At 42.5% G+C, this 26,817-nt stretch overlaps 2 protein-coding genes and 1 pseudogene across 6 annotated transcripts in view; 1 reads left to right on the top strand and 2 right to left on the bottom strand.

Moving 5' to 3' along the window:
- The window catches only part of MINDY2 (MINDY lysine 48 deubiquitinase 2), an 84,518-nt gene extending 82,508 nt beyond the window's left edge, over positions 1-2,010 (bottom strand). For both annotated transcript variants that reach the window (XM_053594028.1, XM_053594029.1), the window contains exon 1: positions 1,024-2,010. In XM_053594028.1, coding sequence (XP_053450003.1) covers positions 1,024-1,863 — 840 coding nt within the window. In that variant the 5' untranslated portion in view covers positions 1,864-2,010. The remainder of the gene's footprint in view (positions 1-1,023) is intronic.
- A 295-nt stretch (positions 2,011-2,305) lies between these two features.
- The window catches only part of ADAM10 (ADAM metallopeptidase domain 10), a 181,793-nt gene continuing 157,281 nt past the window's right edge, over positions 2,306-26,817 (top strand). For 2 of the 4 annotated variants that reach the window (XM_053594026.1, XM_053594023.1), the window contains exon 1: positions 2,306-2,566. In XM_053594026.1, the coding sequence (XP_053450001.1) occupies positions 2,479-2,566 (88 nt within the window). In that variant the 5' untranslated portion in view covers positions 2,306-2,478. Of the gene's footprint in view, positions 2,567-19,178; positions 19,666-26,817 lie in introns of those variants that run through there. The other 2 variants (XM_053594027.1, XM_053594025.1) reach the window with 2 other exon arrangements.
- On the bottom strand, positions 24,312-25,219 carry LOC128587641 (60S ribosomal protein L7a-like; annotated as a pseudogene).

The raw sequence follows: 26,817 nt of genomic DNA, 5'->3' as shown, positions 1-26,817 counted from the left end.
TCTAATCTTGTTTCTTTTGTATCAGCCCTTGCTAGTTAAACAGGAAGATGAAAGCATGAAATAAATACTATTTCTGTTACTGATTTTCTACCTAACTGGTTAGAATAATCCAGGATATTTTGTTTTTTTAGGGAACATTTTATCCAAAGATATTATTACAATTTGAAAATAAAATGTGTTATGAGATGCACATTCTCAGCACCCTAAAACTGTGAGCTTAAACAAGACACTCTGAGTCCTCAATATACATACTTTTTGAGAGCCCTTTTTCTCCTTCACCTTAGATATATCTTTTCTTATTTCAGTTGTTACAGTTTTAGCTCCCTTATCACATTCTGATGCATGGATACTGGTAATAATGCCAAACCATTCAAGTAGAGCCAAAGAAATGAGGCAAGTACAAATCATGCATAAAATGAAAACAATCTTTGAAAACCAAGAAGTTATGGTAACCGGGTCTCAGACCAATGCTTTTCCTTAAATGGAATTTGTCTAAAGAGCCACATCTTCCCTATCACCATTCCTGAAGTATCTTCGCCCAAATGGGGCAAGTATCAGTTGGAAAATAGACTATACATAACCATCACAACTTAATCCAGAATTAAGTTGGATTAATGGATTGATGCTAACTTCTGAACATCACTTTCTCCAATTCTTCACTCTTTTGCATATGTGGTAAAATCAGTAAGAAGGAATAACGTAAGTAAATAAAGTTTAAAATAATCATAAAGTTTAAGATGCTTTAAGTCCTTCTTGTTTGAATCAACCACGACTTAATGTTGAACTCTTAAACACTACAGGGAGACTTGAGGTTGGGGCAATTCTTTATGAGAAAGACAGACAGATAGGTAAATAGATAGACAGTATTATTTCACCATGGAAGTTCTGGAATGAATTTCATTCAAGAAGGTGACTGATGAATGAGAAAAGAAAAGGATGAAGTCATCACCTGACATGCAGCAGCTCCCTCACTGTTTTCTCCCTCCCCAAAAGCTGTAGGAAGTAAAAAGCTGCAGAATGTACCTTCCAGGCCAGGAACAAAACATTGAGGATGGCCAGCAAAGGGCAGGGTCCATTCTCATTCTGGGTGATGATAGGTGTGTTCTCTTCCTTCCACTGGATCCACTTGATGTGATACACAGATTGTCCTGGGAAGCGTTCCTTAGAGGCCGCCAGCACCTGAGCGGTATCCGCCTCCTCCTCCTGGCACAGAGGGACAGCCCCGGGCACCGCCGCCGCGCCCTCCTCTTCCTCTGGGACCCTGTTCTCCGCTCCCTCCTCACTATTGAACTCGGAGCTACTCGGGAAAGAATGCAGGTTAGAAAACGACTCCAGGGAGTCCAGGCTCGGCGATTCCCCAGGAGGGCTCGGGTCGCTGCAACTGCTGCTGAGGCCGCCCGCGCTGCTGGGATCTTCGGAGCCAGAGGTCGCCAGCTCTGTCCGGCAGGTGCCGGCAGGATCCGGGCGGGCTCCCGCGTCTCCAGCCGGACCCAACCCATGACTGACTCCGGCCTCGGCTGTCTCTGGAGAGGCGGTCACCTTGTGCTGCCCTCTCAGAGGTGGCTTGGCGGCAGCAAGACTCTCCAAAGCGCTTTCCTGCACGCCCAAGTCCGGGAAGAAGCTGCAGGGTCCGGGAACCTGAAGAGAGCCGGCGGGAGAAGCCGAGTCCGGGAGGCTCCCCTCGGCAGCCGCCGCCCCCTGCCCATTCCCGCCGCCGCTGCTCTCCGCCGCCCATACCCCAGGACCATCCCCAGCTGCGAGCCTTGTCTCCGGTTGCCCTTCCCGCAGAGAACCTGTCCCTGGAGCTGGCCCGGCCGCCACCCTGTTTTCTAGCGGCTGCAGGCTTTCGGGGCCGCTCTCCATGCCGGGCCTCCCGCCCCTCACTCTATAGAGACCGCGGCCGGTGCTCCTCAGCCAGCGCCTCCGACGCCATGACAGCGGCACTGGCAGCTACAGCGCCCTAGCGCGGCCTCGGCCAGGCACGTCACCGGGGAGGGCTGTGAGCGCGCGCGCGCCGCCGCGCTCCTTCCCGTTAGGGGCGTGCCTCCGCGTGACTGCGCGCGGCTCCGCGCGGCGAAGGCGAACCAGGCAGCAGCTACCCACGGGCCACGCCCCTCCCGCGCTCTCGCCGGCGCTCGCGCTCTGACGGCCGGGCGTGGCGGGCGTGCCCAGGAGGGCGTGGCCGGGGCGCGCCCCCGCGGCTCGGTTCCAGTAGGAAAACATCCTCTCACTATGTGGCCGGAAGTTGAACTCACGGGCAGCCCGGCCGAACGCGGCTTCTTTAAAGGCAAGGCTGGCGGCCAACTGCTTTGCTGTGACGCTTTAGCTGGATAGTGGGTGGCCCAGCCTTAAGCTCGGGTATGGAGGGGCTAGAGGTGGTTGTAGCATTTGGAAAAGAGCTTGTTTTTGAAGGGCTCGAGAGACTTGTTTCACCAGCTTGTAGTACGGAAGATTGAAGGCGGGGATCTGTTCTGGGTGATGTGCTTCTCACCAGCTACTGGGGAAACGTTTGCCCTGCAGGAGGCGTCAGTGCGGTTGTGGACGTTGGCCTGCGAAGCAAAAGAAAGTGGGTGATTTGGGCCAGTAATAATAAATTAGCTTGTGTTTGAATTGGCCAAGTCTTTGCGGTGTTTTGCTAACTTGGCTTCACTTTGCTTGGAGTGGAAAGTGCTTGCTCCTGAAAGTGATTTCTTTTTGTAGTTAGAATTGACTCCTTTAAGGCCATGCAATTTTCAAAGAAGATTGACATCTGAAAGTTTTGTTGGTAACAAATAAAATGTATGTGGGTCCTTTCTGAGTTGTTCCGGAAAATAGCTACGCCCCCCCCTTTTTACTTTCAATTTTCTAGGCTTTGGGGACACAAAAATTAAGACAGATCTTCCTTAACAGACATAAATACTTGATACGTAATAGAATGTGTTGTTTTTGTATTCTTAATTAGAAAAGGTAGACAAAATAACAAAGTAGTTTTTCATCTATTCACTTAATACATTTTAGTACAAGTGCGTTGCTGATACTGTTTGGCAGTGAAGACGCCATGGTAGATCACAGAGCTGTTATTTTCGTGGGGCTTACTGTTTGGTGAATTTTTCTAATTGCTGTATTTTTATTATGTACTTGCTTGAGAAGTACATTTTCCTGAGAATGCAGAAAACCAGTCTCTGACCCCCTTTTTAACATTGACATAATACTATTGTATTTCTTCAACTCTTAGGAAACAGGATAATTAGAAAAGATTAATGGGGCGGCACCTGTGGCTCAGTTGGTAAGGCGCCGGCCCCATATACCGAGGGTGGCGGGTTCAAACCCGGCCCCGGCTGAACTGCAACCAAAAAATAGCTGGGCGTTGTGGCGGGCGCTTGTAGTCCCAGCTACTTGGGAGGCGGAGGCAAGAAGAATCGCTTAAGCCCAGGAGTTGGAGGTTGCTGTGAGCTGTGTGATGCCATGGCACTCTACCGAGGGCCATAAAGTGAGACTCTGTCTCTACAAAAAAAAAAAATAAAAGATTAATGGAGAGCTTCAGAATGTTGAATTTGTATGCTTTTGATCTCCATGTCAATCCATAAGCAAATCCTGCTGTTAAATTCTTTTTACCCCCAAAAGAGTTGCAGATGTTAGTAGATTAGGATGTATTAGTATACTGCTGAATCAAGCATTTCATAGTTTTTTCATTCATGAATATAAAAGAGAATATTATAGATTTCAGGAAATTCAGAATTTAGCATGATGCCTTAAATGTGAAAAGCAGATCTATAAGGTTTTGTTATATGAATAAATTGAATGAACAAATCATTTATAGGCCAGTGGACCACAGTACAACCAGAAATCATGGAGCACATTTCTCAAATAATAGCCCTTCACTATTTTTCAAAAACTTTACTTAGATAAAGCTGTACTTGCTGTGGTAGTTTTTATTGGTATATGTTTCAAATGCTCATGTGCATAAAGTAATATTTGTAACTAAAGGAAACAACCAATTTTCTTTTCATATGTTGTCAACAATTACATAAACCAAGATGAATAGCCATGAAAATAAAGGTGGTTATTTAAGTTCATGAAAATGTACACACTACATATTATTTTTCTAAGAGAGGTAGGCAGCAGTATCTAGGGAGAATACCAGAGGACAAACTGATAAATGTCCCCTTCTTATTTTGTTTATATGTATCTTTAGCCAAACCTGGAAGTAAGATAGCCATTTTAAAGATAGTTACTAGTGAAATTTTAAAAACTACTTTTCAAAGTTACAGATGTAATACTGTTAAAAGCAAAATAGTTTACATGAATGACAAAGCAGTTTCCTGCTATATCCCTCCACACCCTTGAGTTCTTTTCAACTTATGGCTATTTTTGTTTTTTTTTTTTTTTTTTAATGTTAATTTTATTGCAGACGTTTGGAAATTTTTATTTTATTTTTATTTATTTATTTATTTTTTGGCCGGGGCTGGGTTTGAACCCGCCACCTCTGGCATATGGGACCAGCGCCCTACTCCTTGAGCCACAGGCGCCGCCCTGGCTATTTTTGTTTTAAGAGATGAGGTCTCACTATGTTCCCACACTCGGGTGCAGTGGCTATTTTGGTCTCTATCATGGTGGACTACCTTGCAGGCATCCTCCAACTTTTTAAACGGGGCCAGTTCACTGTCCCTCAGACCGTTGGAGGGCCGGACTATAGTTTAAAAAAAAAACTATGAACAAATTCCTATGCACACTGCACATATCTTATTTTGAAGTAAAAAAACAAAACAGGAACAAATACAATCACACCACCTCATGTGGCTCGCAGGCCGCAGTTTGAGGACCCCTGGTACAGCCTCTAACTCCAGAACTTAAGCAATCCTGCCACAGCCTACTGAGTAGCTGGGACTACAGGTGTGCTGCGCTTACCCTCATAGCTGGTCTTTAACTCCTCAATTAAAAAAAACAAAATTATAGATATTGTTTGTTGATGTATTCCTCTGGAAAATGAGAATTTAGATACCTTCTCTCATATCATTCCTCCTATTGCTCTAATATCCCACTTATTTGTCACAATTTTTGATTAAAGTACTAGATGTTTAAAGCAGAATTATGTAAATATTCACCACTAAATGAGGCATTTTACTGTGATTTTTTTTTTCCCTTGAGACAGAGACAGTCTCACTATGTTGCTCATGGTGGAGTGTAGTGGCATCACAGCTCACAGCAACCTCCAACTCTTGGGCTTAAGTGATTTTCTTGCCTTAGCCTCCCAAGTAACTGGGACTACAGGCACCCACCACAACACTTAGCTTTTTTTGGTTGTAGTTGTCATTGTTGTTTGGCAGGCCCAGGCTGGGTTTGAATCCACCAGCTCTGGTGTATGTGGCTGGCACCCTAGCTGCTGAGCTACAGGCGCCGAGCTGTGATTTCTTACTATACTTTTAGTTTTTCCTAGAATTGACAATTGCCTCATTATTTTGTTTGTTAATTCCTCACCTACCACCAACTTAGCCATAGACTTACCAGTATGATCAATCAAACATATTAAGTTATATCTTGGTACAGTTTATTTTTATTTTTTATTTTTTGAGACAGAGCCTCACTTTGTCACCCTTGGTAGAGTACCATGGCATCATAGCTCACAACAAGCTCAAACTTTTGGGCTTAAGCAATCCTCTTGCCTCAGCCTCCCCAAGTGGCTGAGACTACAGGCCCTCACCACAATGCATGGCTAGTTTTTAGAGATGGGTCTCCTTGTTCAGGGTGGTCTAGAACTCCTGAGCTCAAGTGATCCACTCGCCTCAGCCTCCCAGAGTGCTGGGATTACAGGCATGGGCCACCTTGCCCGGGTCTTTTTGGTACATTTTAATCTTAGATACATCTGTCCTGCCAGCCTCACTTCTCTTGCTCTGATCTGCACTTCTTATTTTATCAGTCTCCTGCACAGCTGACATCCTGGGATTTTTCTTCATTATTTTCTTAGGAATTCCTTCATCCTCTCCTTTATATTGATTTGTTTCTTGGATCTCCTATTTTCCTCTATCTTTACTTTGGTGAAGCAAATTCTTTTTTTTTTTTGCAGTTTTTGGCCAGGACTGGGCATGAACCCACCACCTCCAGCAAATGGGGCTGGCACCCTACTCTGTTGAGCCACAGGTGCTGTCCAGGTGGAGCAAATTCTTTTTCTTTCCTTTTTTTTTTTTTGTAGAGACAGAGTTTCACTTTGTTGCCCTCAATAGAGTGCCGTGGCGTCACACAGCTCACAGCAACCTCCAACTCCTGGGCTTAGGCGATTCTCCTGCCTCAGCCTCCCAAGTAGCTGGGACTACAGGCACCCACCACAATGCCCGGCTATTTTTTTGTTGCAGTTTGGCCGGGGCTGGGTTTGAACCCGCCACCCTCGGTATATGGGGCCGGCGCCCTGCTCACTGAGCCACAGGCGCCGCCCATGGAGCAAATTCTTAATTAGCTTCCGGAGAAAGAGTGCAGGGGAAATAAATTTTTGTAGACTTTGTATGTCTGAAAAGATAGATTTTTATTCTACCTTTACATTTTGTAGTTTGGCTAGGTATAAAATTCAAAGTTGAAAATAATTTTTCTCATTTTGAAGTCATTGGTCAATTGTGTTCTTGTTTCCAGATGATTACAGAGAAGTCTGATATTTTTATGACTCCAGACCTTTGTATATAACCTCTTCCTTCTCTTTGAAGTTTATTTGACACTCTCTTTATTCTTGATGTTGTGACATTTCAGTGTTTGGTATATTTTTGTGTGGGTGTTGTATTATCCATTGGGTTGGTGATCACGTTCAGTGTGGAAACTTATGTCCTTCAGTTCTGTGAAATTTCTTGTTTTTATTTCTTTGATGGTTATCTTTTCTGTGATTTTATACTCTTTTTGTTCTATGTTTCATTTCTAAGAGTTCTGTCTCTTTATTTTTTTTTAATGGCATCCCGACCTTACATCTTTTAGAATGTCAATTATAATTTCTTTTTCCTTAGACTTCTCAGAGATGAATTTTTCTTCTTTTTTCTCTGCCTCCCCTCTCTCTCTCTCATTTTTTGGCCGGGGCTGGGTTTGAACCTGCCACCTCCTGCATATGGGGCCAGCACCCTACTCCTTTGAGCCACAGGTGCCGCCCACCTCCCTCTTTTTTTTTAAAGCAACCTCTTGCCTCAGCTTCTCACATAGCTAAGACTACCCATGCATGGCACCATGCCTGGCCCCTTATTTATTTCTATTTTTAATGTGTCCTTTATATTTTTCAAAGTATATCTGAACCTATCCTTCAGAAAAGTATCCTTTGCATATAATTATTGATAGTTCTAGAGGGTGAGATATGGGGGATACAAATATAAAACAGTCTGACTCTTTGGGAGTGCAAATTGTGGGGAAATAAGACATTGATAATATGTTACTTAGTAATTAACAATAAATGAATGGCACAAACAATAAATGTTATAAAAATTCAGATGAAAAATCTCTTAGTATGAAATAAGGAAGAATTAAACTATACAGTACTCTCCTGATTAAAATAAGAGATTGATTGTTATCTCAGGTTTAAGAAATGCAAAAAAGTACACCTCCAATTATCAATATGATTATTTTAAAAAAATTCTGTTTTTCTTAGTTGGATCACAACTTTTTTAGCTACTATGACAGAAAACTTGGTGCCCTCTTTAATTTTTACCCTAGTGTACTGATTGCTATTTCATCTGTCAAGTCCTACTGATACCATATACCCCTTTCCTTTCTTCACTCCTTCTGTGGACACCCTTGAGTCCTTATCTCCTCACCACTAGAGTGTAGCAGCATTCTTTGTTTTGTTTTGTTTTTGTGGTTTTTGGCTGGGGCTAAGTTTGAACCCGCCACCTCTGGCATATGGGACCGGCGCCCTACTCCTTGAGCCACAGATGCCACCCAGCATTCTAATTATTCCCCAGCCTCTGATCACTTCCTCAGTTTATCCTGATGAAACTTAATGAGCTATAATTCAAACATCTTGCTTTTATTATGTTGATGATATCGATAAAAATAAATGAATGGTTCTTTATTGTTAGCTGGAGCAAAATTAACTCTGAGCAGAAGATTGCATAGGCACAGGGCATATATAACTTTACTTCTCTTTTAGCTTTCTATTCAAGATACGTGAGAAAATTCTAAGGTAAAATTAAGGGTTTCCATATAACTCAAATTGCCCTGACTCTGGTCTTCAATTGCTTGCGAAATTCCAGCTATATTCCTGCAAAATATAGCCTCGACTCATTTATTTCTGAGGGTCCCCACAGGGAGTCCCACACTTGTTTAGAACCAAATCCAATCCTATGGTATTCCATGGTGCTGCTTCTCCTCCCTGCTGCTTTACCAGATGCTCCTCTATCCCAGTGAAGCTAAAGACACAGAATGGTGACTGGTGACACAGCTTCCTCTTCCCTTTTATCATAGCCCAGTGAAATAGTTCTCTCAATTTTATTTATGTCGTCTTTTTTTAATGAGGGACGTAAATATGGGCCTCAGTAGCTTGTACCAGAAATGATTTCAAGGAACATGTATCACTTTCAATTCAGAATCCCTGTTCCCTTGGTCTTACGCCAATAATTAAAGTTTTGTTACTGGAACACGTATATCATGCGTGCCTCTTTCTTTCCTTAGGATTTCTCTCTTCAAGAGTACTTCTGCCTTGGCTAGGTATAGTCGCTCATGCTTGTAAATCTAACACTCTGGGAGGCCAAGGCAGATGGATTGTTTTAGCTCAGGAGTTGGAGACCAGCCTGAGCAAGAGTAAGACCCTGTCTCTAAAAATAGCCTAGTGTCCTTAAGGGCCCTTGTAGTCTCAGCTACTCAGGAGGCCGAGGCAGGAGGATCACTTGAGCCCAAGAGTTTGAAGTTGCTGTGAACTATGATGCCACAATACTCTATTGAGGGTGACTAAGTGAGACTCTGTCTCAAAAAGAAAAAAAAAAATACTTCTGCCCTGCCAACCCACTAGTTTGCCAGAAATCCAACAACTCTAGTACTGTTGTCTCAAAGTGTGATTTTTTGGATTAGCACTATTGATATCATCTGGGAACCTATTAAAAATAAAATTCTCTAGCCCTACTCCAGATCTACAGAATCAGGAACTCTCTCTGTATGTGTTCTGTGTGCATGTGTTGCTGTTTTTCTTTTCTATTTTTAGAGACAAGGTCTTGTTCTGTTCCCCAGGCTAGAGTGTAATAGTACAGTCATAGCTTACCGTCACCTCAAATGCCTGAGCTCAACTGATCCTCCTTCCTGCCACACCCTCCCAAGTAGGTGGGACTGTAGGCATTTGACATTGTGCCTCGCTAAATTTTTTAAAGATTTACCTTGTAAAGATGAAGTCTTGCTTTGCTGCCCATGCTAGAGTACAGTGGCGATAGCTCACTGTAGCCTCAAACTCCTGCTGCAGCATCCAATTTTGGGGCTCAAAGTATCCTCCTACTTCAGCCTTCTAAGTAAGTGGGACTCTAGGTACATGCCACCAAGCCTGGCTATTTTTTCTTATTTTTTTAAAGAAATGGGGGTGGAATAGATTGGTCTCATTCTGTGGTCCTGAACTCCTGGCCTCAAGCTATCCTTCTACCTCAGCCTCCCAAAGTGCTGGGATTACAGGTCTAAGCCACCACAGTCAGCTGAACTGTGCGTGTGTTTTTGTTTGTTTTTTTTTTGAGACAGAGTCTCACTATGTCGCCATCGGTAGAGTGCTGTAGCATCACAGCTCACAACAACCTCAAACTCTTGGGCTTAAGCAATTCTCTTGCCTCAGCCTCCCAAGTAGCTGCAGCTACAGGCACCTGCCACAACATCTGGCTATTTTTTGAAGAAAAATGCAGTTGTCATTTTTGTTTAGCCGGCCCAGGTCACCAGACCCAGGGTATGTGGCTGGTGCCCTAACCACCGAGCTACAGGCCCAGAACCTGAACCGTATGTTTTAACAAGACCTCCAGATGATTCTGATCCATGGTAAAGTTTTAGAATTACTATTCTAACATTAAGGGAAGTAACTCCTAACCACTTGCATGGCAAATAAACCCTAGCAATAGAGAGTAAAAGGCTTCTAAATTTACTTTCTATAGTCAATGTTATTTTTCATTACTCTTCCAGAACCCTGCAGTGCTCCAAAGTTCGTCTTTTGGCCATTTTTTCCCTATACATGAGGGGTGTGTGGGTGTGTGTGGGTATAGATTTATCAGTTGATTAAAAGACGGATTTACCCTCAAAGTAATGTCTAAGACTATGTTTATCATCCTGACCTCAGTTTTTTTGCTTTTCTTGTCTTGCCCATGTTTTTTCATCTTAATATCAGTCTCTCAGTCACTCAGGCTTAAAACATTCAAGTAATTTAGTTTCACTTTCTTCACAATTAATAAGTCCTGTCTTCTAAGTTTAAACATTTAATGTAAATAATTAATTTTTCCTTCTTAATGCAAAATCCAAATACACTCATTTTAGAAAAACTAGAAAACCCCTCTTCAAAAGCTCCTATCAAATGATATATCTTACAATGGAGGGTATCTTAGAATCAAGAAAATATATCTTCTTTTCTATTTTTGTATGTTGATACAGACTTCCCAAGGGAATCTGGTCTTTTATTTTCACTGCATCCCTTATTATATTTATTTAAAACATGGGTTGTCAAACTTTACTGACATTAACTCATATGTGGGAAGCCTGTTAAAATGTCTGTTTCTGACATGGAATTGAGGAAAAGCTCAGGAATCTGCGGGTTTTGTATTTTTTTTTTTTTTTTGAGACAGAGTCTCCCTCTGTTGCTTTGGGTAGGGTGCATGGCGTCATAGCTCCATCAACCTCAAACTCTTGGGCTCAAGTGATCCTCTTGCTTCAGCCTCCTGAGTAGGTGGAACTACAGGTGTCCACTGCAATGCCCTGTTTTGTTTTTTTTTTTTTTTAGAGACAGGGTCTCTCTCTTGCTCAGGGTGGTCTTGAACTCTGGAGCTCAAGATCCACCCACCTTGGCTTCCCAGAGTGCTGGGATTGTAGGTGTGAGCCACTGCGGCCAGCTTAGGAATCCGCAGTTTTTTATTTTTATTTTTTTTGAGATAGAGCCTCAAACTGTCACTCTGGGTAGAGTGCGGTGGCATCACAGCTCACAGCAGCCTCCAGCTCCTGAGCTCAAGTGATTCTCTTGCCTCCACCTCCCAAGTAGCTGGGACTACAGACGCCCGCCATAACGCCCGGCTATTTTTTGGTTGCTGCAGTCATTGTTGTTTAGCGGGTCTGGGCTGGATTTGAACCCGCCAGCTCAGGTGTATGTGGCTAGCGCCTTAGCTGCTTGAGCCACAGGCACCAAGCCAGGAATCTGCAGTTTTGATAAGCATTCTAAGCGACTCTAATGCAGATATTCCTTGGCTATACCTTGAGAAACACTGATCTAGAACTACGTCAGCTAACAACCACTTACACAGTTGAAAAGCATGGTAGGTAATTGTTAATATTTATAGAATAAGAATTATGATGAATTTGATTTATAATTACAAAAATGAACCTCCATAATTTTTTTTTTTTTTTGTAGAGACAGAGTCTCACTTTACTGCCCTCGGTAGAGTGCCGTGGCATCACACAGCTCACAGCAACCTCCAGCTCTTGGGCTTATGTGATTCTCTTGCCTCAGCCTCCCGAGTAGCTGGGACTACAGGCGCCCGCCACAACGCCTGGCTATCCATAATTATTTATTGAATACAAGGTGGCACTCTGGGACGCCCCAGAAGAGAATATTGAACATTGTCACATGGAGGCAGTGTAATGTAGCAGGAAGTATGATGGAAAGCCCCAAGATCCTGGTCTTGCCATTGACTAATTTTACAAGCTTAGGTAGGTCAATTTACTTTTCTTAACTTCAGTTTTCACATTTTGAAGAAAAGGGGGGGAATATTAGCTTGCATGATTTTTCTATGTGGTTTTGTGAATGAAATGGGAATGTATAATTAGGGATTTAAAAATTATAAAGAGCTCTTTACATCTATTATTATTTTCAATGTCCTTAAACTGATTACAATCTGGTTAGGAAGACAAAACATAAGTATCTACAAGTGAAATAAAAATATGACACCTCTAGGCCGTGCATGAGGGCTACTATGAAGTGCTTTCCAGGGTGGGAATTAAATAACAAAATCAGTATAAAATGAATCAGCTTAATAATTTGTAATAGTTCCCTTAGAAGATAGGATTCATTCAGTGTTTAAAATAAGTAAAAGTAAGGTCTGGAAATTGAATCAAAGTCTGATTAAATGCAAAAAATTACAGTCTTAAAAACTGGGTGTTTAACCTGAGGCCCACAGGCTGCATGCAGATTATGTAAGGACGTTTTTGCTTATCTGTGGTCACAGATACCTTAAAAATTATCCATGGACCTTTTTTGGTTCACCTGCTTTCATTAGTGTTTGTGTATTTAATGTATGTTCTAAGACAACTCTTCTTCTAATGTTGTGCAGAAAAGCAAAAAGATTGGACACGCCTCTCCAATTATGTTATTCTTAAGAAAGCATGTAATAATAGAAAGGGGGATAATGATCTGCATGGAATCTCGAGAAGATCCCATAGCATAAGGATTTGTCGCAGTGTGCTTTGATCACTGTTTGTTGTAGAGGTCACCTGGACAGATGGATGGCCTGGTATCTGCCTGTTCTTTCCACAGTATTGTGGCATAGTAAGTTGAATAGTTGTGTGAACTAGGCCTGGCGCAGTGGCTCACATCTGTAGTCTTAGCACTCTGGGAGGCGGAGGTGGGTGGATTGCTTGAGCTCAAGAGTTTGAGACCATGGGCGGCGCCTGTTTCTCAGTGAGTAGGGTGCCGGCCCCATATACTGAGGGTGGCGGGTTCAAACCCAGCCCCGGCCAAACTGCAACAACAACAAAAAATAGCCGGGCATTGTGGCGGGCACCTGTAGTCCCACTACTCGGGAGGCTGAGGCAAGAGAATCGCGTAAGCCCAAGAGTTAGAGGTTGCTGTGAGCCGTGTAACGCCATGGCACTCTACCGAGGGCGGTACAGTGAGACTCTGTCTCTACAAAAAAAAAAAAAAAGAGTTTGAGACCAGCTCTGAACAAAAGCAAGACCCTGTCTCTACTAAAAAAATAGAAAAATTAGCTGGGCATTGTGGTAGGTGATGGTAGTCCCAGCTACTTTGGAGGCTGAAGCAAGAGGATCTCTGAGTTTGAGGTCCCAGGAGTTTGAGGTTGCTGTGAGCTGTGACACTATGGCATTTTAGCCTGGGGCAACAGAGCGAGACTCTGTCTCTAAAAAGAAAGAAAAAGAATAGTTGGGTGAATTAGTCAGAAAAATCATTCGATTAATCTTTTTTTTTTTTGCAGTGATGCCTTATTTACTAAGCCACTTTCAATTATAATTTAGCTTCTCAAGTATTGATGATTGATAATAAAAAGTACATTGACTTGATAACAGCAATCTCTAACTTATAAAGTTATAAGATGACATTTTAAGACATACATTCCTTGAGAGTTTAGCTCCTATTAATTAGTTTTTATCAGCTGATTAGCTCAGGTTGCACTGAGAAAAATCAAGCTTCTGGACCATCTCACTGATAATAAGGATGGATTTACTCAGTAATTAAAAGGACTTACTACAAGATTTGGAGTCAAACAAATTGGGGTTAGAACTCTGGTTTGCCTCAGTTCCATCATCTGGAAAATAGAATATATCTACTTCACAGCATTGCTGCAAAGACCAAATGTATATTATGTGCTTATCAAATCCCCATATTTAAAGCAGAATAAATACTTGTTAAATGAATGAACAATTATTGCCACCCAGTAAGTTTTGTGGGGTACCCTCTTTGCCTCAAAGCCTTTCTATCTCTGTTTTCTTCAATATCAGGGTAATAATGTTTCTATAAAGCAATATATTATTAATTGCAGATGAAAGATATAAATAATTGGTGTTTGGACTAGTGTGAATGGTATTACTGGGGTCTGAGGGGTCTACAAAATAACTTTAAGGACTATCTGGAACTTGGTTTCTTAAAACAGAGGTTCAAATCCTAACAGGGAAAATTTTGTCTGGAGTAAGATTCCACGAGCCCAGTCCAAAGAGGGCAGCCTCTACTCAGTTTCTGTCAATGGACATTATGCAAGGACCTAGGTCTGTTTGACCTTTGAGTTTTCACAGAAAATCTGGAGTGCTGGTTTGACCATGGAAGCCACCAATTATTGAATAGTGATGAATAATTAAGAAAAATAATTTTAACTACAAGTCAAACCAAGCATGTCTGTGAGTTTAATCTGGTTTGTGAGCTGCCAGGTTGTACCTGTGCTTTAAAGGCTATGTAACACTGTAATCAGCAGAAAGGAAATGGGACCAAAAGGATGGGGAAAAGTTTAAGGCGCTTTTGAGGCCAAGTGTAGACCAGTTTGACTGGATGGAATAGGAGATTCATTTAAAGCAGAAGAAAGAAAAGGTTGGAAAATGAGCTTGTTTTCGTAAAGCTTATTGACTATTTGATAAAATATCATTGTGTTGGGCAGTGAGAGGCCATTCTTAATTGGATTTTTGTTTACTTTCGGCTTTTTTTTCTCGAGACAAGATCTCACTCTGTTGTCTGGGCTACAGTACAGGGGCGTTATCATAGCTCTCTGCAACCTCAGACTCCTGGGCTCTAGTGATCCCCCTTCCTCAGCCTCCTGAGTACCTTGGCCTAGAGGCACATGCCACTGTGCCCAGCTAATTGTTTAATTATTTTTCTAGAGACTGACTGTCTCACTATTTCCCAGGCTGGTGTTGAACTCCCTGGCTCAAGCATTTCTGCCTCAGTCTCCCAAAATACTAGGATTTATAGGCATGAGCTACCTGTCCCAGTTTAGTTTTTGAATAAATTAGTGGAGTGGAGCGTATTTTATTAATAGTATTGGGGTTCAATAAACATGTGTTAGATATATATTTGCTACACTCTGTGAGGCTCTGTTTTAAAACTGCTATAATGGCTCAGCGCCTGTGGCTCAAGTGGCTAAGGCGCCAGCCACATACACCTGAGCTGGTGGGTTGGAATCCAGCCTGGGCCGCCAAACAACAATGATGACTGCAACCAAAAAAAAGCTGGGCATTGTGGCAAGCGCCTGTAGTCCCAGCTACTTGGGAGGTGGAGACAGGTGAATCGCTTGAGCCCAGGAGTTGGAGGTTGCTGTAAGCTGTGATGTCACAGCACTCTACCCAGGGCAACACCTTGAGGCTCTGTCTCAAAAAACAAAAACAAAAACAAAACAAACAAACAAAAAAAAAAACTGCTGTAATATGTGATTCATACCTATCTCAAGAATGAGGGATGATATTGAATAAAAAATATAATATAGTTTGATAAAGTTATATTAGAAGTAGGTAGATGGAGCCAGGCACCATGCAGCAGCTATAGCACCTGTAATCCCTGCTACTAAGAAGGCTAAGGTAGGAGGATCAATTGAGCCCAGGAGTTTGAAGTTGCAGTGAGCTATGATCATGCCACTGCACTCCAGCCTGGGCAACAGAGTGAGATTTCATCACTAATAAATAAATAAATAAGATTTTTACAGAAGGGAAGAAGCATCTATCTCTTTATATATATATATATTTATCTCTTTATATTTTAAAAGCATCTGCCATTTTACATGCCTTAATGCCTGGCTAGTAGTTTTAGAGATGGGGGTCTCCCTCTTGCTCAGAGCTTGTCTCAAACTCCCAAGTTCAAGTGATCTGCCCACCTTGGCCTCCCAGAAGTGCTAGGATTACAGGCATGAGCCACTGCGCCTAGCCTTGTATTTGATGTGTTATTTGAGTGTTCTTGTATCATGTGTAATCAAACTGCTGTCTGAATACAATAAGATGTGTCAAAAAAAAAAAATTAAGCCCAGCATAGTGGCTCATGCCTGTAATCCTAGCACTCTGGGAGGCTGAGGTGGGCAGATTGCTTGAGCTCACAAGTTTGAGACCAGCTTGAGCAACAGCAAGACCCCACCTCTAAAAACATAGTTGAGTGTTGTGGTGGTTCCTGTAGTCTCAGCTACTCGGGAGGCTGAGGCAAGAGGATTGCATGAGTTCAATAGTTTGAGGTTGCTGTGAACTACAATGCCACGGTGCTCTACCAAGGGCAACAAAGTGAGACTCTGTCTCCCCCCAAAAAAAGTAAGATAGAGAGTAGTGAAGATGAAGCTGGCAAGGAAGTTAATGACTTCTCACAAAGACCTTGTATTTTAGCATGGGGATAAGAGTTTTTTTTTTTTTTTTTTGAGACAGAGTCTCATCATTTTGTCACCCTTGGTAGAATGCTGTGGCATCATAGCTCACAGCAATCTCAAACTCTTGGGCTCAAGTGATTCTCTTGCCTCAGCCTCCAAAGTAGCTGGGACTACAGGTGCCCACCACAACACCCGGCTATTTTTAAAGAAGATCTCACTCTGGCTGAGGCTGGTCTGGAAACCCATGAGCTAAGGCAATCCACCTGCCTCGGCCTCCTGAGTGAGAGGATATATTTTTATTTTTTCTTATTTTTTGGATACGGAGCCTTACTTTGTTGTCCTTGGTAGAGTACTGTGGCGTCACAGCTTACAGCAACCTCAAACTCTTGAGCTCAAGTGATTCTCTTGCCTCATCCTCCCAAGAAGCTGAGACTACAGGCAACTGCCACAATACCTGGCTTTTTAGAGATGAAGTCTGGCTCTGGCTCAGGCTGGAGAGAGGATATATTTTTTAAAAAGACAAGTAGGGCAAAAGGTCAGGCAGGGAATAGGTGAGATGGAAACCAAAGCTTAGGTTGTGGAAGTAAATCTCTCATAGAGATAAAAGATGATTTGATTATCTTCTGGGATGTGGGAAGAGTTCAAGTAATTGAGTGGATAGTGTTGCCCAAAACAGGGAATTTAAGAGGAAAAATTTTATTTTGGGTGGCGCCTTGGCTCAAAGGAGTAGGGCGCCGGCCCCATATGCCGGAGGTGGTGGGTTCAAACCCAGCCCCGGCCAAAAACTGCAAATAAATAAATACATAAATAATTAAAAGTTGATATTAAAAAAAAAAAAAAGAGGAGGGCGGCGCCTGTGGCTCAGTGAGTAGGGCGACGGCCCCATATGCCGAGGGTGGCGGGTTCAAACCCAGCCCCCGCCAAACTGCAACAAAAAAATAGCCGGGCGTTGTGGCGGGCGCCTGTAGTCCCAGCTACTCGGGAGGCTGAGGCAAAAGAATCGCTTAAGCCCAAGAGTTAGAGGTTGCTGTGAGCCGTGTGACGCCACGGCACTCTACCGAGGGCGGTACAGTGAGACTCTGTCTCTACAAAAAAAAAAAAAAAAAAGAGGAAAATTTTTTGCTAGGTTGATGTAGGGGTTTGTTCAGGGTGGGACATATCATTTGGTGTGACTGTATAACTTCAGGAAGGAGATGGCTAGTGTTAGATATGTAATAATAATTAACAATTTTATTATGTTGTGACATGCATTGTCCTTAGTGCTTTACATCTGTTAACTTATTAATGCTCTTAGTAACTCTCGGAGACAGGTAATGCTATTCCCCATTGTGAAGACTAGGAAACTGTGGCATAGATGTCCTAACTTACCCAAAGTCACACAACTAGGAAATGATGTAACTAGGATATAGGTCTTAGGATCGGTACATAGGTCTAGGAAAATGCTGACTATGTGCTAGGCATTGGGGTAGCATTCAGAACAAGATGGACCTGGGCTTTGTTTTCATGGAGTTTATAGCCTAGCAAGTCAGCAAGTAAACAAATGCTGGCACCCTAACCACTTAGCAACGGGCACCAAGCCTTAAAAGTAATTTTCAATGATCGTCTTGGTAATGCAAAATACAGTTTTGTATTTTTTTCTAGTTGAAATTTAAGGGAAAGTGCCATTTGTCTCTAATTACTGGAATTTGTTATAAAAAAAATAGGCTGGATTCTGTGGTTCATTTGGCATACCTAGTTAGGAGGATTGCTTAAGGCTAGGAGTTTGAGAACAGGTTTGGGCAACAGAGAGATCCCATAAGTTAAACAAAAATATACTGGGCATGGCGGTGCCTGCCTATAGTTCCAGCCACCCTGGAGGCTGACTCAGGAGGATCGCTTGAGACTATGAGTTCCAAAGGCTGCAGTGTGTTGTGATCAGTTACTGCATTCCAGCCTAAGCAACAGCAACACTCTGCCTCTTTATAAAAAATACTGTGCTGTAATCCTAGAACTCTAGGAGGCCTAGGCGGCTAGGCTGCCTGAGCTGAGTTTGAGACCAGCTCTGAGTAAGAGCTAACGCAGGGTGACAAAGTGAGTCTCTGTCTTAAAAAAAAAAAAAAAGCAACAAAAAACAACACCCCCCCCCCCACCAAAAAAAAGAACAAACCCTGAATGGTAATAAGTTCTATAAAACATTCAGGGTAACGTATAAGAAGTCTAATTTATTACTAGCATCAATAATACTAATACTTAGATTCCCTAATTCAGCCTATTCAAGCAGGATGCCAAATATGTGAAGAACACCTAATTAAACACCAAAAGCCTTGTTCACGAAATTCAAGTTTAAAGAATCAAGAAGAGTTACCAAGAAACCAAATATGAGGGTTTTTTTTTTTTTTTTTTTGTGGTTTTTGGCCGGGGCTGGGTTTGAATCCGCCACCTCCGGCATATGGGACCGGCGCCCTACTCACTGAGCCACAGGCGCCGCCCCCAAATATGAGTTTTAAAGAAGTTAGCGAGGAGATGTGCGAGGAAGGGCACGCTTGGAGATGAGAGAGGTAAAGAAGGCATTTTCTGCGTTGGAGATTTAGGACCATCTGGGTCAGGTTGCATGCTTTTTACAACGGCTAGGGCCTAGTCTGTGACATAAGTCTGTAAAAAGCTCCGAAAACTACAATTTAGGCTTGGCGTCTTTTCTTCTTGCTGCTTGAAGGTCTTTAATGTTCCGATCACTGGTGGCAGTTACCGCTGTAATTACTGCTTGTTGGGACTTTGTTTTTGTTTACTTGGAAGCAGTAGTACACAACGAAAGGCAAAAACAAAAGAAACAGAACCCTCTGTTACTTGCGAACTTGAGAAGCGGAAAGAGGCGCTTCTTAATCCTCCGCACTCCTATTTTAGCCCAAGGGCGGTCCTCTGCAGCTCTAAGACATAGCGGAGAACTATCACCGCGTAGGAGCGCTCCTGTCCGGAGGCGGGACCACGAGAAACCCCGCCTCCCAAGCCCAATCCCGGCTCTCAGCCGGCGGACAGGAAGCGGCGGCGGGCCTAGCTGCCCGGGAACGGGGTCCCGCGCGCATGCGCGCGCCCCTGAAGCGCCTGGGGGACGAGGAGGGGCGTGAGGTAGGGGCGCGGCTCTGCGAGCCTGTTGGGTGCCCGGGCGTCACGTGGTGAGGAAGGAGGCGGAGGTCCGGGTTTCGGGGGAGGGGAGTAGAGAAGAGGGAAGGAGCAAGGGAAGGAACGCGGGGAAGGGAAAAAGGAAACGAACGAGGGGGAGGGAGGTCCCTGTTTTGGAGGCGCCAGGAGCGTTGCCGGCCCCTGAAGTGGAGCGAGAGGGAGGTGCTTCGTCGTTTCTTCTGCCGGGGGAGGTCCCGGCTTCCCGAGGAGGCTCCCGACCAAGCCCCTTCAGCTTCTCCCTCCGGATCGATGTGCTGCTGTTAACCCGTGAGGAGGCGGCGGCAGCGGAAGATGGTGTTGCTGAGAGTGTTAATTCTGCTCCTCTCCTGGGCGGCGGGGCTGGGAGGTGAGGCACGACCGCGAGCGCCGGGGGCGCAGCAACCACGGCGGAGCAGCGGCCGGGCCGAGCGGAGCCTAGTCGCGCCGCGCGGCGGGCGCGTCAGTCAGCGCGGCCGGCCAGCGGCGCCAGTCTGGCGCGCCGCGCTCCCCGTTCCCCGCTCCCTATTGTCCCCAGCGCACCGACCGCGTTCTCTTCCGTGGCGGGCCGAGGAGGCTCGGAGCCTCCGGCGAGGCCTTCCCCGCCCCCCACCGCCCTGGCGGCCCGGGAGGCGGGGGTCGCCTCCTAGAGTAGAGAAGTCGGGAGATCCGGGTCGCTAGGCGAGAGCCGTGGAGCCCAGGCGGGTGGCCGCATCCCTCCGGTCCGCTCGGCGCGCGCCGGCGCCGGCAGTCTCGCTGTCCTGGTTCGGCGCTCACCCTCCGCACCATTCCTTCCCCAGCCCCCAGCCCCCAGCCCGTGCCCCGTGGCGGATTCCGAAGTCCGCTCTGCCACCGAGAACCGCCGCGCAGACTCGTGGGAAGTTGTGATGTTTGCGACTGGGCTAGTTTATTGTTCTTTACCGGGCGCGGGGATCCTGACCGACCCGGTTCTGCAGAGGGGCCACCCGCGGAGTGGTAACTGTCATCTCTTGGGCTCCCCTTGTGCCCTGTGTTTGGAGGGCGATTACAGGATGGTGTGTTTGTGTTCGGGTGAAAACATTCTCTTGTCCAGGGAATAGGATTTGGTGGGAAGGGTGAGCCGGTTCGGGATGCTCTTTGATCTGTAGGCAGGATTGGATTTCTCAGAGTAGAAGTTTGGTCTTTTGGTGACCCAACTTGAAGAGTTTTCTTAAACTCTCAGGTGGAGTAGACGTACAGTGTAGTCGGACTGTCAAAACAGTGCCCCCCTGCTCCCTACATATTAAATATCCTAAAAGCATATGATTTCTTGACTCATGTTTTGAAGACAGTGGTTTTTATTTTCATTGTATCCCAGAACCAGCTATGTCATTTAGGTCTGTGTGAAGAGCTTTATTTTAGGTAAGCTTTTTGATCTGCCCCAAAGTATACTTAAAAACCTCAAAGTATGCTTAAAAGCATCGAAATGAGAACTTTTCAGAAATGCTTAGGATGAATGTCTGTAGCTTAATTTGATAATTTAGAAAATATTTGTATGTTTTATACAGTGCATTGTTTCTGTCTTTAGTCACTTTTACTTTTGTGACTGCAGGGCCAGGCATATTCCAGTCCTGTACTTAGTTCAAGGGTGGTACTGTGTAGGAAGACTTCCGTTGTAGTTTGTTGTGTTCATATGTTAGATCGTTTTGTTCACCTTTAAAAGGATCATGTGCTGGTGACCCTCTTAAAGGCTTTTATCATCATCTACTCTTTGTATTTGTGTTTTAAATGTGGTTTCTAACAGCTTTTCTGGATCTTTTCATTTTTTGTGATTATATTCAGAAGTTAAGATACTGTTCCCTGGGAGGTAATACAAAGACATGAGGGAGGCACTTTAAATTACTGAGTAGTACATAAAATGTCCTTTCCAAAATAATAAAAATAGTAAGAAACTAATCTAGTGTGATACTTGAAGAAAAAATAATTGGACAGCATAATCTTTTGAGGTTAAGACCCTTATACAGAAGTTTTCTAAATTCAGAACTTGAGTCCTTTTTCTTGCATTAAACATTTAGTTAAAGGGCTAATTTTTGATGTTTTGAATAAGCAGAACGTTTTCAAGAAAAATATAATTTTTTAATTTAAAAATAAGCATCAAGATTGCAACTTTTGGGTACATGGAAATATTTATAATTTTATTGTAGTATATGCTGTTTTCATCTATTCTGAGCTATTAATGGTCAGGTTTGTGAGATGTTTATATGATTTTGCAGCATATGGTATGTACAAATTGAATATATATTTGTTTTAACATATGAGGAATAAGTGTGTGTAGATTAGAAGAAGTAATGGAAATGCAGATTTTAAAGTATAAATCTTTTTCAGGTATTTTAATAAACCCATTTAGTTGTTTCTCCCTTTCTGATTTGTCAGTGACTGTTGGGTGTGAATCTTTTCTGGCTCTACATATGACTGGGGTGGGAGTTAGAAGGGAGAATTAAAATAATTAGAATCATAAAATGTAAACTTTCATAGTGCTGTCCATTTCTAACACAGTTCCATCCCTTGTATTCTTTGAAGTATAACATTTGAAGACTTCACAGATTGTCTCTATCAACATGTACTCAGATATATACATACAAATGTTTTTATTCTTTTTAACTATGTTAGAAATTTAGTAGGACTGTTCTTGTAAATGTAGCCCAACACATTTTATGTATCTTATATATTTATTTTATACAGATAATGTTGGAGAGTTAATGTCTTCTCTTTTTTTTTTTTTTTTGGTTTTGTTTTTTTAAATTAGTTGGTGTGTTGGAGAAGTCAAAAGGTATTTCACCAGTGTTTTGGTTTTATGAAATCATACGTGAACTTTGGAATATAACTTGTTTTTTATATTTAAAAATGCGGTGTAAGTGCTTTGCTTTGTACCATACCTTCTATAGAAATTAAGTTTTCTGGAAGTTTGACCAAGAACATTAAAAACGTTAAAGCTTGATCTTAACCTATTTCTCTTAACCAGTAGGTAAGAGTTTATGAGACTGATGAAAGAGACACACTTTTTATTTTTACTTTTAAGGAACTTTGACTCTTCATCTTTTTTTTTTTTTTTAATTAAATCACAGCTGTGTACCTTGATAGGATCATGGGGCATCATTCACTAGCTTCACAGATCGTTTACCAAGTTTCACATATACCCTTGTAAGATGCACTGCTGGTGTAATCCCACCAATCCCCTTTAACTTGAGTTTCAGAGTTTCTCCCCCACGTTAATTAGTAGTATCTTTTGTGTGTTTGTACAGGATATCTGTTAGGAGGGGTTGAGGGACTCTGCAGGCCCTTCTTTCTTTTCTAATGTGCTTTTAATAACAAGATCTTTAAGGGTGTGTATTATCTGATTTCTTTAAAATTTTCATAAAGACTTGAGAGGCTGAGTGGGGAGCATAAGGGACATTTCTGTGATGCTGTTTGTGTATCTGATATTGTGTTAGGAGTTCCACTTTTCAGCATTTAGGAGAGAGGGGTGATATTTTACAGTTGAAGAAACTGAGGCTTGAAGAGATAATATTTCTAGCAAAATCCATCGTTAAGTGGTAAATTAGACATTCATACCCCAGCCAGTTTGACCTTAGAGCCCAAGCTTTTTATCCATTGCTCCCTCAAATGTTTTTGAAAGCAGTTTTCACACATTAGTTTAGAGTTGGCCTGTTGACTAAACTGCCTTAGAGGTGTGTTTTGTTTTATTTGTAGTGTCTTTAAATTTTAGCCAATGATCAACATTGAAAAATTGGGAAATTCTCATTGAAATTCATGGATTTCTGAATTTTTTTTGGAAGACTAGGAAATCCAGGTACTAGTGGGCTGCATTCCTGTTGTCTGGAGCTGAGCATGAGGGCAGTAGCTGCCCGTTTTAAACTGGGCCTGTGCTTCCTGCTGGTAATACACCTGGCCCGTTTCACTCATTTTTATTACCTTTTTGGGTCCTCTGGGTATGTTGTTCAAATTTCTTCCTTAGCTTTATCTTGTATAGATGGCTTCAACTTTTTAAAAGTGTTTATTTTGACTGTGACCTTTTATCCAACTTTTAATATTTTTTTGGTAATTTTTTTTCCTAGTCTTAAAACTTTGATAATAAAAAACATGGCATACTCCTTTTACCTGGCATTAAGTTATTAGATGTATTAAAAAATCCCTATTAATAATAACAGTTTGAAGGTGTTTTAGATAAAGGGTGATTATAATCTCTTCACATCTCCTTATCTTAGTGAACAAGTAAGAAAGCTTTTTCTTTCTTTTTTTTTTTTTTGTAGAGACAGAGTCTCACTTTATGGCCCTCGGTAGAGTGCCATGGCATCACACAGCTCACAGCAACCTCCAACTCCTGGGCTTAAGCGATTCTCTTGCCTCAGCCTCCTGAGTAGCTGGGACTACAGGTGCCCGCCACAACGCCCGGCTATTTTTTGGTTGCAGTTCAGCCGGGTCCGGGTTTGAACCCGCCACCCTCGGTATATGGGGCTGGCGCCTTACCAACTGAGCCATAGGTGCCGCCGAGCTTTTTCTTTCAACAGGGATGAGAACCTGGAGAAAATTACTTAAGGGTCATATAAATAAAAATAAACTTAGTTTTTTTTTTTTTTATCTTTTTAGAATAGGGTACAAGCATAAACTCTACTTTTGAAATTAAGAAAATGAAATGGAGCAATAAATGCAAAAATCTATGTTTTTCTAACATTTTTCAGAGATCAGTGGTTCAGATATGAGAAGATTACTATATAAAAAAAAACTCTGAGAACAGACTTTTAAAAATTTGGCTATATTTGATAGTTTTTCTAAAATATATTACATGTTTAATGTCTCCTTAAAATGGACAAAATTTAATCTTAGTGATTAGGGTTTAGTATGGAGAACACCTGTTACTACTCTGGGCCCTATTATAGATTCTTTATTTTTATTTTTTCCCAAGCAACTGAAATGGCATGGTATTCTATCATTTTACATTTATTGTAAGGCAGTTGTGCTTTTTATTCTTTTTTTTTTTTTTTGGCTTGAATATTTATTACTTTTATGTACAGAAAACTCAACAGTGTACGTTTAGCCCAGTTTAGTGGCAAGTTCTTTAGCCTTTGCCTTTTCCAGCTTGGCAATGTGAGCCACAAACTTAGGATCCAGGACGTTGCCTCCCCAGTGACGGTGGATCTCATTGTATCTGTCGTTGTAATTGGTCCTGATAGTTTCCACCAGCTTAGCTAGAGCTCCTTTGTCTTTCGAGTTAACCTGCGTGAAAGCCACAGTGGTGTAGGTCTTCCTATGGACGAGACGTCCCAGCCTGGCCTTCCCCTTGATAATGCAATAAGGGACTCCGTCTTTCGACATAGGACAGGCAGGAAGACAACCAGCTCAATGGGATCCACATCATGTGCAATCACCACCAGCTGAGCCTTCTTGTTCTCCACCAAAGTGGTAACAATGTTAACCCCTGCTCTAAGGACAGGTGGTCTCTTAGTGGGGACGTACCCTTTGCCTGCAGCTTTCTTCTCAGCCCGGGCCAACAGTCGCTGCTGCTTCTCTTGCTTTGTCTCTGGTCTGTACTTGTGGGCCAGCTTAAGCAGCTGAGTAGCTATTTGGTGGTCCAAGGCCTGGGTGAACTGATTAATGGCGGCAGGTACTTTCAGCCACTTGTAGAGAATGGCTCTTGGGCCGCTGCAACTGGATGTAGTGGGGCCATTTGACAAAGCGGATGAGGTCCCTCTTGGGCTGGATATCCTGCCCAATGCCGAAGTTCTTCGGCCTTTTCTCGAACAGAGGATTCACTACCTTCTTGGCTTTCTGCTTCTTCACCACGGCAGGGGCCGGGGCCACCTTCTTCCCCTGGGCCTTCTTTGCTTTCAGCATCTTGAGCTGCTGGAGGAGCTGTGCTTTTTATTCTTGAATCTCGTTTTAATAGTATTTCCAGCTTTTTGGTTTGGCTTCTTTGCTTTCTTGCTTATATTGAGGATATCACCTTCTAATTAGTTTCTAATTTATTTTCTGTGGGAAAACTCAGACTTGAATTCATACTTGACCCTTGCATGTGCATGTAAAGTGGAAAAAATAAGTTATAAGTCTTCTATGAAATACAGTACATGGGCTTGAGGTCTTTCTTTTCCTTCCTCTTTGTAACCTATATATTTTGGCTTTGTAGAATTTAATATTGAGGTTTGCTTGTTCTTACTTTCTGACCAATAGAGATGATGTTGTACTAATGTTTTGTTTGGTAAAGCGAACTAGGGTAGATTGGAGAGAGGAAACTGATGAACAACAAGAAAGACACAGCAAATAAAATGCGCACTTGAATAGGGGAGGTGGCTCATGCCTTTAATCCTAGCACTCTGGCAAGCTGACTCCGCTGGTGGATTGCCTGAGCTCATGAGTTCGAAACCGTCCTGAGCCCAGAGTGAGACCTTGTCTCTAAAAAAAATAGCCAGGCATTGTAGCAGGCTCCTGTAGTCCTAGCTACTTGGGAGGCTGAGGCAAAAGAATCACTTGAGCCCAAGAGTTTGAGGTTCTTGTGAGCTATGATGCCATGGCATTCCTACTGAGGGCAACAAAATGAGACTCTGTCTCAAAAAAAAAAAGGGCACACTCATTTGGTTGTAGGTAGATCGTGTCCTAGATCTGAATCATGAGTATTCTAGTATCATATTAGCCTGCTAGATTATTGATATTAATTAAACATATAGTAAAATGCCCATTGTTATATTTTATACAGTAATGGAAATTGTAAATTAAAAAAAAGTATTCTATTTAAAGGAAAGTTGATGAAAGGTGGATGACAGGACAGGCTCTTGTGTTTGTTTTTAGTTTGCACTAAGTAGCTATGTTACTGTAAACTGTGTTATAGTTTTGGTGATATTTTGATTTGTATATAGTTAATTTTTCTGTTTATTAATTGTATTATAATGGCTAGAAAAATTTTTGCTAAAGTTGGGAGTGTATTTTTGGAAGGGCCTAGCTTAAAATATAATTTGTGTGGAGTATGAGAAATGTAGTTTGTGAAGAGGCTTGTGGGTAGGGCAAGAGCAGTCTTTGGCCATTGCTGATAACGCAAAGTTTCAATGAGAGGTCTATGTGAAACTCATTGGAGGAGATAAGTAGTAAATAGGAAAGACCATGGACAGAGAAACATGTAGTAGATTTATTTCTGAACCCCAAGCCCCAAATCACAGGAGTGGCTACTCTAAATTATAGAAATTGATTTGCTTTTGGTTGGTTTTCACATGGAGAATTCTGTGTGACAAGCTGGGGTAAAGAGCCCCAGGTTCTTTTCTTTTTTTTGCTAAGATTTTTAAAAAGAGGAATTGATTCATTTAATGATTATTAATGATCTTCCAAGAAACTCTAAAATATTTGTTCATTCTGAATAAAAACCTAGCAGTAATAATAATTTTAACTACTCCAGCCATCAATTTTTATACTGGGAAAAAGGAAGCCAGTATTATTTATTTGTTTATTTTTTTTGAGACACAGTCTCACTTTGAGGCCCTTGGTAGAATGCCATGACATCATAGCTCACAGCAATGTCAAA

This window comes from Nycticebus coucang, chromosome 6, assembly GCF_027406575.1.
Source record: "Nycticebus coucang isolate mNycCou1 chromosome 6, mNycCou1.pri, whole genome shotgun sequence".
Classification (NCBI taxonomy): domain Eukaryota; kingdom Metazoa; phylum Chordata; class Mammalia; order Primates; family Lorisidae; genus Nycticebus; species Nycticebus coucang.
Note: the sequence above shows the minus strand (reverse complement) of the source record. Positions and strands in the feature narration are given on the sequence as shown.